The sequence below is a fragment of the Oncorhynchus tshawytscha genome, linkage group LG03 (genome assembly GCF_018296145.1).
Source record: "Oncorhynchus tshawytscha isolate Ot180627B linkage group LG03, Otsh_v2.0, whole genome shotgun sequence".
In the NCBI taxonomy this organism is placed as follows: Eukaryota; Metazoa; Chordata; class Actinopteri; order Salmoniformes; family Salmonidae; genus Oncorhynchus; species Oncorhynchus tshawytscha.
The window spans coordinates 76,421,776-76,434,835 of record NC_056431.1 but is presented as its reverse complement, the minus strand read 5'-3'; the positions used below and the strand labels follow the sequence as shown (position 1 = coordinate 76,434,835).

General features: G+C 43.9%; 1 protein-coding gene across 1 annotated transcript; it reads right to left on the bottom strand.

Moving 5' to 3' along the window:
* Positions 1-1,455: 1,455 nt before the first annotated feature.
* cnga4 (cyclic nucleotide gated channel subunit alpha 4) lies at positions 1,456-10,223 on the bottom strand. Its single transcript, XM_042320110.1, has 7 exons — positions 10,165-10,223; positions 9,668-9,774; positions 7,148-7,731; positions 6,551-6,796; positions 5,765-5,930; positions 4,620-5,141; positions 1,456-1,481 (listed from the first exon to the last, which is right to left on the bottom strand). The coding sequence occupies exons 1-7, from the start codon at positions 10,206-10,208 to the stop codon at positions 1,456-1,458; spliced, it is 1,695 nt and encodes a 564-aa protein (XP_042176044.1). The 5' UTR covers positions 10,209-10,223.
* Between the last annotated feature and the right edge of the window lie 2,837 nt (positions 10,224-13,060).

The following is a 13,060-nucleotide window of genomic DNA, read 5'->3' as shown; positions in this document are numbered from 1 at the left end:
TGTAACTAAATCAGGTTTGTAGGCCTCCTTGCTCACACACACTTTTTCAGTTCTGCCCACAAATGTTCTATAAGAGTGAGGTCAGGGCTTTGTGATGACCACTCCAATACCTTGACTTTGTTGTCCTTAGGCCATTTTGCCACAACTTTGGATGTATGCTTGGGTTCATTGTCCATTTGGAAGACCCATTTGTGACCAAGCTTTTAACTCACTGACTGATGTCTTGAGATGTTGCTTCAATATATCCACATAATCTTCCTGCTTCATGATGTCATCTATTTTGTGAAGTGCACCAGTCCCTCCTGCAGCAAAGCACCCCCACAACATGATGCTGCCACCACCATGCTTCATGGTTGGGATGGTGTTCTTCGGCTTGCAAGCCTCCCCCTTTTTCTTCTAAACATAAAAATGGTCATTATGGCCAAGCAGTTATATTTTTGTTTCATCAGACCAGAGGACATTTTCCAAAATGTACGATCTTTGTCCCCATGTGCAGTTGCAAACCGTAGTCTGGCGGTTTTGGAACAGTGGCTTCTTCCTTGCTGAGCGGCCTTTCAGGTTATGTCGATATAGGACTCGTTTTACTGTGGATATAAATACTTTTGTACCTGGTTCCTCCAGCATCTTCACAAGGTTCTTTGCTGTTGTTCTGGGATTCATTTGCACTTTTCGCACCAAAGTACGTTCATCTCTAGGAGACAGAACGTGTCTCCTTACTGAGCGTTATGACGACTGCGTGGTCCAATGTTGTTTAAACTTGCGTACTATTGTTTGTACAGATGAACGTGGTACCTTCAGGCGTTTGGAAATTGCTCCCAAGGATGAACCAGACTTGTGGAGGTCTACAATACTATTTCTGAGGTCTTGGCTGATTTCTTTTGATATTCCCATGATGTCAAGCAAAGAGGATCTGAGTTTGAAGGAAGGCCTTGAAATACATCCACAGGTACACCTCCAATTGACTCAAATTATGTCCATTAGCCTATCAGAAGCTTCTAAAGCCATGACATCATTTTCTGGAATTTTCCAAGCTGTTTATTAATTAAGGCACAGTCAACTTAGTTTATGTAAACTTCTGACCCACTGGAATTGTGACACAGTAAATTATAAGTGAAATAATCTGTCTGTAAACATTTTGGGGGGAAAAACCAAAACTAGAGTTTGTTAACAAGAAATTTGTGGAGTGGTTGAAAAACAAGTTTTAATGACTTCTATTGACCCTAAGTGGATGTAAACTTCCTACTTTAACTGTAAAACTATTGTAGCTAATTTTCAGCATTTAAGCATTAAAGTGATAATAGAATAGTGGTAGCCTATCGAAAGCTTGGAACTAAGGTTCTTGGAACTATAAGGTCCTATCAGATTTCATGTCAACATCTAGTTATTGACTTGTTGTGTTCAATGTTCTCTATCTATATATAGTACTCCAAACACCCCCAATTCATGTGGTTAAGTTCAAAAGAACACGATGTAAAACATTGCTGACACCATTCAAACTAATCAGGGTTCGGGAACTTGTTGTCATCGTGGTACATTGGTCAGCACTTTGCAGTCCTGTCAAGATTGAGGTATAGTTGTATTCTTTTTTGCAGTCCTCTCCACACAAATCCCATTCTTTCCTTCCCTTGATCCCTGTCTGTCATCCTCCCTCCTCTCTACTGCTCCACATCTTATTTTTCCTCTTGTTCCTCTACCCGTCCTGGTCTTTAGTCCTGGTCTTTAGTCCTGCTTCCCCTCCTGGTCTTTAATCCTGCTTCCCCTCCTGGTCTTTAGTCCTGCTTCCCCTCCTGGTGTTAAGCCCTGCTTCCCCTCCTGGTGTTTAGTCCTGCTTCCCCTCCTGGTGTTAAGCCCTGCTTCCCCTCCTGGTGTTTAGTCCTGCTTCCCCTCCTGGTCTTTAGACCTCTACATGTCTTCCTGTCCTCTCCCTTATTGTCCTCCAAATGTCTTCCTATCCTCTCCCTTATTGTCCTCTACATGTCTTCCTGTCCTCATCTACCTTGTTGTCCTCTACATGTCTTCCTGTCCTCTACATGTCTTCCTGTCCTCTCCCTTATTGTCCTCTACATGTCTTCCTGTCCTCATCTCTCTTATTGTCCTCTACATGTCTTTCTGTCCTCATCTACCTTATTGTCCTCTACATGTCTTCCTGTCCTCATCTCTCTTATTGTCCTCTACATGTCTTCCTGTCCTCTCTCTTATTGTCCTCTACATGTCTTCCGGTCCTCATCTACCTTATTGTCCTCTACATGTCTTCCTGTCCTCATCTACCTTATTGTCCTCTACATGTCTTCCTGTCCTCATCTCTCTTATTGTCCTCTACATGTCTTCCTGCCCTCATCTACCTTATTGTCCTCTACATGTCTTCCTGTCCTCATCTCTCATTGTCCTCTACATGTCTTCCTGTCCTCAATGTGTCTTCCTGTCCTCTCCCTTATTGTCCTCTATGTGTCTTCCTGTCCTCATCTCTCTTATTGTCCTCTACATGTCTTCCTGTCCTCTCTTATTGTCCTCTACATGCCTTCCTGTCCTCTCTTATTGTCCTCAACATGTCTTTCTCTTATTGTCCTCTACATGTCTTCCTGTCCTCATCTACCTTATTGTCCTCTACATGTCTTCCTGTCCTCATCTACCTTATTGTCCTCTACATATCTTCCTGTCCTCTACATGTCTTCCTGTCCTCATCTACCTTATTGTCCTCTACATGTCTTCCTGTCCTCTACATGTCTTCCTGTCATCATCTCCCTTATTGTCCTCTACATGTATTCCTGTCCTCATCTCCCTTATTGTCCTCTACATGTATTCCTGTCCTCATCTCCCTTATTGTCCTCTACATGTCTTCCTGTCCTCATCTCTCTTATTGTGCTCAACATGTCTTCCTGTCCTCATCTCCCTTATTGTCCTCTACATGTCTTCCTGTCCTCATCTCCCTTATTGTCCTCTACATGTCTTCCTGTCCTCATCTCCCTTATTGTCCTCTACATGTCTTCCTGTCCTTATCTCCCTTATTGTCCTCTACATGTCTTCCTGTCCTCATCTCCCTTATTGTCCTCTACATGTCTTCCTGTCCTCATCTCCCTTATTGTCCTCTACATGTCTTCCTGTCCTCATCTCCCTTATTGTCCTCTACATGTATTCCTGTCCTCATCTCCCTTATTGTCCTCTACATGTCTTCCTGTCCTCATCTCCCTTATTGTCCTCTACATGTCTTCCTGTCCTCATCTCCCTTATTGTCCTCTACATGTCTTCCTGTCCTCATCTCTCTTATTGTCCTCTACATGTATTTCTGTCCTCTACATGTCTTCCTGTCCTCTCTCTTATTGTCCTCTACATGTATTTCTGTCCTCTACATGTCTTCCTGTCCTCTCTCTTATTGTCCTCTACATGTATTCCTGTCCTCATCTCCCTTATTGTCCTCTACATGTATTCCTGTCCTCATCTCCCTTATTGTCCTCTACATGTCTTCCTGTCTTCTCTCTTATTGTCCTCTACGTGTCTTCCTGTCCTCATCTACCTTATTGTCCTCTACATGTCTTCCTGTCTTCTCTCTTATTGTGCTCAACATGTCTTCCTGTCCTCTCTCTTATTGTCTTCTACATGTCTTCCTGTCCTCCTCTCTCTTATTGTGCTCAACATGTCTTCCTGTCCTCATCTCCCTTATTGTCCTCTACATGTCTTCCTGTCCTCATCTCCCTTATTGTCCTCTACATGTCTTCCTGTCCTCATCTCCCTTATTGTCCTCTACATGTCTTCCTGTCCTTATCTCCCTTATTGTCCTCTACATGTCTTCCTGTCCTCATCTCCCTTATTGTCCTCTACATGTCTTCCTGTCCTCATCTCCCTTATTGTCCTCTACATGTCTTCCTGTCCTCATCTCCCTTATTGTCCTCTACATGTATTCCTGTCCTCATCTCCCTTATTGTCCTCTACATGTCTTCCTGTCCTCATCTCCCTTATTGTCCTCTACATGTCTTCCTGTCCTCATCTCCCTTATTGTCCTCTACATGTCTTCCTGTCCTCATCTCTCTTATTGTCCTCTACATGTATTTCTGTCCTCTACATGTCTTCCTGTCCTCTCTCTTATTGTCCTCTACATGTATTTCTGTCCTCTACATGTCTTCCTGTCCTCTCTCTTATTGTCCTCTACATGTATTCCTGTCCTCATCTCCTTATTGTCCTCTACATGTATTCCTGTCCTCATCTCCTTATTGTCCTCTACATGTCTTCCTGTCTTCTCTCTTATTGTCCTCTACGTGTCTTCCTGTCCTCATCTACCTTATTGTCCTCTACATGTCTTCCTGTCTTCTCTCTTATTGTGCTCAACATGTCTTCCTGTCCTCTCTCTTATTGTCTTCTACATGTCTTCCTGTCCTCCTCTCTCTTATTGCCCTCTACATGTCTTCCTGTCCTCTCTCTTATTGTCTTCTACATGTCTTCCTGTCCTCTCTCTTATTGTCTTCTACATGTCTTCCTGTCCTCCTCTCTCTTATTGTCCTCTACAAGTCTTCCTGTCCTCTCTCTTATTGTTATCTACATGTCTTCCTGTCCTCTTCTCTCAGTCTCTTTTGTTTCTCCTTCCTCTCCTCCTTTTTCCTCTCCATATCCTTCATCCTTTCCCTCACCCTCATCCTCTCTTTTAGTCTCTTTCGCGTGCTTTTCTCCCTCATTCTCTCTTTTAGTCCCCTTTGCCTGGTCCTCTCCCTCCGCCTCTCCTCGCTCCCCCTCAACTTCCATCCCCACCCCATCCCTTCTCTCCACCTCCCCTCCCTCTCCCTCCTCAGGCGAGTTGTCCTCCCAGCCCTCTGTCTCTAGCTCCAATTGCTCCACCCTGGCCAGGATCTTGCAGTTGCTGGACTCCAGCTCTGCCATTAAACGGGCCAGCTTGGTCTGCAGGGTGTTCAGGTTACCCTCCAGTCTCTCCACCTTGACCTCCACCTTCTCCTCGTCCTGCTCCTCCTCGCCTTCCGCGGCCTCCACCAACATGCCCATCTTAGTGAGGATCTGACGACCCTTCTCCTCCAGGTGTCGCTTGGCAGCTGGGAACTCAGACAGCACATCTGTCAGGTCCTCCTTGGAAAGGCTGAACAGGTCTGAGTGGCCGATGCTGCGGATGTTGGCCGTCCGACGGTTGCCTGATTTGTTTCCTGCCAGAGGATGAGGAATGTTGTGTTTGTGTGAGGCATTTTGACATTTCATTTGCTTGACTTGTACTCTAAAGTCTGTACTGTGGGTCCATTGAGACATTGTGTTGGGTTATTAGGGACATGATTGTCCATTGAGACATTGTGTTGGAATGTTAGAATACAAGAATGTTGGAATGTTAGATTGTTGGAATGTTAGGGACATGATTGTCCACTGAAACATTATGTTGGATTGTTGGAATGCTGGAATGTTGGAATGTTGGAATGTTGGATTGTTGGAATGTTGGAATGTTGGAATGCTGGATTGTTGGAATGTTGTATTGTTGGAATGTTGGATTGTTGGAATGCTGGATTGTTGGAATGTTAGGGACATGATTGTCCACTGAAACATTATGTTGGATTGTTGGAATGCTGGAATGTTGGAATGTTGGAATGTTGTATTGTTGGAATGTTGGAATGCTGGATTGTTGGAATGTTGGATTGTTGGAATGTTGGATTGTTGGAATGCTGGATTGTTGGAATGTTGGATTGTTGGATTGTTGGAATGTTGGAATGCTAGAATGTTGTATTGTTGGAATGTTAGAATGTTAGGGACATGCTATAAATGTGCTGAATTACTCTCTCACCTTTGATGTTCAGGATGCTAATTTCCCCGAAGAAATTGCCGTCACTCAACACAGCGAACTGTGTGATGCCATCGTCTGCCACCACAGCCAGTTTCCCATCCTTAATGATGTACATCTCATGTCCCACATCCCCCTTTCTGCACACGTACTCCCCGGGACTATACACCTACAGGCAAGAGGACATGTCTGGGAAGTCATGGCTACAGTCGCACAAAAAAACAACAAAGTAATGTTTAACTGAAATATTGTTCTCTAGCACGAGTCAAGTTAGCAGTCATATACATGTCAACCGCCATTGACTACGCAGACATAACAAGAATTACACCCTAAAGGGACAATCTGCAGTTAGAAAAAGAACAAAGCTGATACCCCACCGCTAAGTTTGTGAACAGCTAACGGACCGGGCTGGAGAAATGACTGGCCAGCCATGATATCAAAGTGATACTTTCTACCAGGATTAACAGTGGGTAGGCTAGTGGTTAAGAGAGTCAGGCCAGTAACTGAAAAGCAGCTGGTTTGAGTCTCTGAGCTGACTAGGTGAAATCTGTAGACGTGCCCTTGAGCAAGTCACTTAACCCTAATCACTCTGGATAAGAATCTTCAGCTAAATATGTTTGTTTTTATTTACTTTGTTTACAAACAAAGGAGTTAAAGAAGCTTACATTTTGGGTTCTGACGGAGTAAGTTGTATCCTTCAAGAATCAATGGTTGTATATATTTTAAATTTATAAGTCCAAAAATGGATGTAGCAACTGCAGATTGTCCATTTCACCCTTGACCTCTGACCTGCGGGATGAGTTTGAGCACCAGCTCCTCCAGCAGACTGGTCTCACAGTTCTGGAAGATGGTGACCTTGGAGAGCGTTGGCAGATGTACGCTCACAGCGATCTCCGTCTGCAGCTGGACGGGAAGCTGCTGCAGGATCTCGTTCTCCCTCGTGATCTTACGGTTGATGTACAGGTGCTGGTACCAGTCGTTGACACGGTTACGCAACTCCTTGCTGATGTACCTGTTGCGCAGGTAACCTTTGACCTGGAGTGAAATAAAGTAGAATTAGCCAGGCCTGTCACAAATCCTGGGATCCTTCAGAAAGTATATTGCCACGGGGAGAGAATGCAAGGCAAACTCTTTTAGGTGAAAGGGTAACAGAGCTATCAATCAAATTTATTTGATAAATCCCTTTTTTACATCAGTAGTTGTTGCAAAGTGCTGTACAGATACCCAGCCAAAACCCCAAATAGCAAGCAATGTAGAGGCAGAAGCACAGGGACTAGGAAAAACTAAGGCTGCCTGAACCCAACCTCCCTCGACCTTGACCCCCATCCCCCCCAACCACAACTATAAAATAGAGGAGAAAACAATATTCTGGCCCTGGCCCCTCACCAGCTCGTGGTTGGGGAAGAAGACGTTGTCTCGGTCCCTGAGGTTGGTGATGACGTTCCCCACGTTCCCCACGACGGAGGCAAACACCAGCACGGCGATCAGTAGATCAGCGATCATAAACAGGTACTCCTCCTCGCGGTCGGGCAGTGGCGTGTCGCCCACCGTAGTGAAGATCTGCGCAGAGAACCAGAAGCAGTAGATGTACTGGTGCCTCACTGGGGAGGACATAGGGTCGGTGATGTTTGGGTAAACCCAACGGTCCGCCCCGAAGCCGATGTAACTGGACAGGGCGAAGTAGATGCAGGCGTTCCAATGGATGAGCACAAAGATGTAGAGCATAAGCTTGGAGATGCGGAAGGTGTTGGGGTAAGAGGTACGGGTCTCCATGCGGTCCATGGCTTCGTTGAGCCGGGAGATACGAAGGAAGCGGTTCACCCTCACCAGTGGCTGGTTGATGCCGAAGTACAGATAGAGGAGGTCAGTGGGCAGTAGGGAGGCCAGGTCCAACAGGAAATGTGAGGAGAAGAGGTAATGATTCTTCAGACGGTCCCTGTCCTGCACCAGGATACCCTGTTCTAGGAAACCTGCAGGTGGCAACACAGCACAGATACAGTCTGGGTCAGAGTTAAGTTCATATCATCAGAGATATACAAAATATGTATTTCATAACTTAACTAAGCCTTCACGAAAGAAAAGGAAGTCATTAACTCTCTCTCCGTCCTCTTACAGAATTCAGGCATGGGCTCTCCACATGGGCTCTCCACATGGGCTCTCCACATGGGCTCTCCACATGGGCTCTCCACATGGGCTTTTCACATGGGCTTTTCACATGGGCTCTCCACATGGGCTCTCCACATGGGCTTTTCACATGGGCTCTCCACATGGGCTCTCCACATGGGCTCTCCACATGGGCTCTCCACATGGGCTTTTCACATGGGCTTTTCACATGGGCTTTTCACATGGGCTCTCCACATGGGCTCTCCACATGGGCTCTCCACATGGGCTTTTCACATGGGCTTTCCACATGGGCTTTTCACATGCTTTTAAGAGCATTAAAGAGCAACTGCCTTTAAAAAATAACAAATAAATCCTTTGAAAACGGCCTATGTGGCGTCGATAAGAGTCAGAAACTATTATTCTAGATGTATGAAAGCATAGTTATACAGCAATGGAAATATCTGAATAGGAAATGTTATACAATCGTAAGACAAGTCACACAGGATCTCAATACAAATCTGTGACAGTGCAAAGTCATATTCAGATGAACCAAGGAGCAAATGTCTGTCTGTTCCCCAGAAAAATTAGGGCTCCCGAGTGGTGCAGCGATCTAAGGAACTGCATCTCGGTGCAAGAGGCGTCACTACAGACCCTGGTTGGAATCCAAGCTGCATCACATCCAGCAGTGATTGGGAGTTCCATAGGGCAGAATTGGCCCTGGGTAGGCCGTCATTGTAAACAAGAAATTGTTCTTAACTGATTTGTCTAGTTAATTAAATACAATTCTGTGCTGTGACCCACCAATACCTTTTGGGATTCTACTTTGACACAATGAATAAACAAAACTTGGTCTTTTGACCAAAACCCGAGAAGACAACAAAATCAGCCGGTGTAAATAGGATAATTTCGGTCATAAAGTCTGGTCTAAAACAGAGTGTGGAACATCCGTGTGTCACAACAGGTAAATGAAGGTTGGGTTTTGATTTGACGATGTTCATTTGCCCACTGCCATGGTGTGAACAGCTGCGGTGATTGCTCCTTATCCAATAGCATTAGCAGACAGACCTGTCCAGCAGACCGACTTAGTTTACATAAGACAACACGCACCAAACACCTTAGATGTAAAATTGCGCAACTAAAACATCCACGGTGAAAAACAGATTACTTGTGTTATCTTAGATTCATTCTGGGGATTTTGAGCAAGTGATATTGGCTTCCGTGTCTACAGTGTCTCATGAGGGACAATCATCATTAACCAAACCAGGAATCGAAAAATAAACACACGTGCCAATTGGCGTGTTCAGTGACTTTTTAAAATACCACTGTGGATCGTGTTGTTCAGTGACTCTTTAAAATACCACTGTGGATCGTGTTGTTCAGTGACTCTTTAAAATACCACTGTGGATCGTGTTGTTCAGTGACTCTTTAAAATACCACTATGGATCGTGTTGTTCAGTGACTCTTTAAAATACCACTGTGGATCGTGTTGTTCAGTGACTTTTTAAAATACCACTGTGGATCGTGTTGTTCAGTGACTTTTTAAAATACCACTGTGGATCGTGTTGTTCAGTGACTCTTTAAAATACCACTGTGGATCGTGTTGTTCAGTGACTCTTTAAAATACCACTGTGGATCGTGTTGTTCAGTGACTCTTTAAAATACCACTGTGGATCGTGTTGTTCAGTTACTCTTTAAAATACCACTGTGGATCGTGATCTAGTAAGTACAATAAAATATGTTCTCTAACCCACCACTGGCAGACCACACACAGTTCTTAAATGTAAAAACATGTTTTATCTTTACCCGTGCGAAATTTGATGATGGTATCAGCCACGTACAGGAGATCGGAGCAGTAGTCCAGCGTGAGCCACAGTGTCAGGAATTCATCCTCTATTTCCTTAAAGCATGTCCTAGAAAATTAGGTCAAATTCCATGTTCAAATATCTACAAAATTACATTTAAAAAAATATTTTTTACAAATTTTACCCAAATTCATGGTATCCAATTGTTAGTAGTTACTATCTTGTCTAATCTCTACAACTCCCGTACGGGTTCGGGAAAGACGAAGGTCAAAAGTCATGCATCCTCCGAATCACAACCCAACCAAGCCACACTGCTTCTTTAAGACAGCACGCATCCAACCCGGAAGCCAGCCGCACCAATGTGTCGGAGAAAACACCGTGCACCTGGCGACCTGGTTAGCGTGCACTGCATCCTGCCCGCCACAGGAGCCGCTGGTGTGCGATGAGACAAGGATATCCCTACCGGCCAAACTTTTGAGACACATTTGAGACACTCACCTACAGATGATGATGATCCAGTTGTAGAAGATGGGGAAGATCATGACCTGGAGCCATCCATAATAAAACTCCTCTGATGGGTCAACCACCCACTGCGTCCAGCTGATCAGGAGATGGACAGAGAGAAACATCCTGGATGATTCACATTCAGATCAACTTTATTAGCATGAATGGCACAAAGCCACAGTTTCTAAAGCGAAGTGAGATAATGACATCAACAATAACCATCAAGGTAAATAAATAAATAATAATAATTAGTGAAGGTGATTAGATTAAAGGAGTAACATTCAACAACATAAATCTAGAGCTGGGAAAAGCACCTATACTGTTATAACTTATTTTAAATGATCAATTGTATCTATGCTATCATGTATCCGTCATGTTTTGCCCAAGTCTCTTACTTCACTTTGGGCTTTGCCGGAAGCTTCTTCTCATCTTTCCCCTCCTCTTTCTTCTCCTCTACTTCATCGTCCTCTTTCTGCATCCGATGCCACCTGAACACCCTCACCCATCGGTTCATTCTGCCCTTATCTAATCTGTCAAAAGGTTTTGCCTCAGTCATAGGCCCTCCCTGCGCCTTCGCCCTGATGGTCCAGCAGAGGTACCTGGTTGTAATAAGAGAGTAGAAGTGTAAGCTGCCCGCACAACTCTGTTGTCTGGTGTTATAGTGGCATTGCTGTGTTAACATGACAACAAGCCAAGCCTACCTGAGCAGCGGCACACCTGTTGATCACGCTGAACTGTCTCCGCGGGAGGGGAGCAGGTGACTCTCTATCCAGGCGGCAGGTAGATCCCTTCAGGGACCTCATTTGTTCATGAACCAACTAGCACTGTCCTGCAGCAACAAATCCCAAAGGGTTTAGATGGTGTCGACTTCTCAGTTCATTTGATAAGGATAGGCTATAAAACAAACAATGATGTAATCTTAGCCTATGGTTTTATTAAATTGAGCTGACATATCTTCTACAGTCCTCCTCTGTTTAAACCCTCACATTTGATGTATTTTGTGGGAGTCCAAGATTCCTTGGAGGATGTACATCTTAGCACCTACTCTTGTAATTAAATCAGAGGACCACCACAGATTATCTTTCAGGCTACCATGGATTTTGCCTGAAATCCAATATGGCTTCCGAAATCCAATATGGTGTCCGAAATCCAATATGGCTTCCGAAATCCAATATGGCTTCCGAAATCCAATATGGTGTCCGAAATCCAATATGGTGTCCGAAATCCAATATGGCTTCCGAAATCCAATATGGCTTCCGAAATCCAATATGGTGTCCGAAATCCAATATGGTGTCCGAAATCCAATATGGTGTCCGAAATCCAATATGGTGTCCGAAATCCAATATGGTGTCCGAAATCCAATATGGTGTCTGAAATCCAATATGGCTCCCATAATATTTGATGACATGTAAATATACATTTTGCATGAAGTGGCACTGCCATGCCTCTGTTGTGTTTGAAGCCAAATAGATTTACACTTTCACAGCATATCAACAATGGGCCATTCTGTGAAATGTAACAAGGCTTTTTACGACACAGGCACACAGTTACGTATCCAAGTTACAGGAGAGCGACCTGTGATACGACAATCAGCCTCTCTAGTAGCGTTTGCAAACACAGTGCCTTCGGAAAGTATTCACACCCCTTGACCTTTTCCCCTTGACCTTTTGTTGTGTTACAGCCTGAATTTACTGGCCTTCATACTACCCCATAATGTGAAAATGGAATCTTGTTTTTCAAATTTTTTAAAACAAATTCATTAAAAATGAAAAGGCTTGAGTCAATAAGTATTCAATCCCTTTGTTTTTTAAAAACTAGGCAAGTCAGTTAAGAACAAATTCAAAATTACAATTGCAGCCTACTGGGGAACAGTGGGTTAAACGGCCTTGTTCAGGGGCAGAACAACAGATTTTTACCTTGTCAGCTCAGGGACTTCATCTAGCAGCCTTTCCGGTTATTGGCCCAACTCTCTAACCACGATGCTACCTGCCGCCCCTAAATTATGACAAGCCTAAATAAGTTCAGGAGTAAAAATGTACTTAACAAGTCACATAAAATTGCATGTACTCAATAATAGTGTTGAACATGATTTTATGACTACATCATCTCTGTACCACACACACACACACACACACACACACACACACACACACACACACACACACACACACACACACACACACACACACACACACACACACACACACACACACACACACACACACACACACACACACACACAGACAGACACACACACACACACAAGTATCTGTAACTTATAGAGTTGAATGGCTGTGATAGGAGAAATCTGAGGATGGATCAACAACATTGTAGTTACTCCACAATACTAATCTAATTGACAGAATGAAAAGAAGGAATCCTGTACAGAATAAAAACATTTGAAAACATGCATCTTGTTTGCAACAAGGCACTAAAAGTAAAGCTGCAAAAAATGTGGCAAAGAAATGACGTTTCAGTCCTGAATACAAAGTGTTGTTTGAGGCAAATCCAATACAACACATTACTGAGCACCACTCTCCATATTTTCAAGCATAGCAGTGGCTGCATCATGTTATGGGTATGCTCTGTAATCGTTAAGCACAGGCAAAGTCCTAGAGGAACACCTGGTTCAGTCTGCTTTCCACCAGACACTGGGAGACAAACTCACCTTTCAGCAGGACAATAACCTTAAAACACAAGCCCAAATCTACACTGGAGTTCCTTACCAAGAAGACAGTGAATGCTCCTGAGTAGCCGAGTTACAGTTTTGACTATGGAAAGACCTGAAAACAGTTGTCTAACAATGATCAACAACCAATTTGACAGAGCTTGAAGATACTTCTACAATGTAAGGGTGTGATTACTTAAAGTATGTAAATGAGATATTTCT

Excerpts from the sequence above, each read along its gene's own strand:
- cnga4 (XM_042320110.1), bottom strand. The coding sequence starts at position 10,208 with ATGATCTTCCCCATCTTCTACAACTGGATCATCATCATCTGTAG. Across the intron at positions 7,732-9,667 it reads CATCATCAAATTTCGCACGG|GTTTCCTAGAACAGGGTATC; the intron begins GTAAAGATAAAA and ends TGCCACCTGCAG. Across the intron at positions 6,797-7,147 it reads TCTTCCCCAACCACGAGCTG|GTCAAAGGTTACCTGCGCAA; the intron begins GTGAGGGGCCAG and ends ATTTCACTCCAG.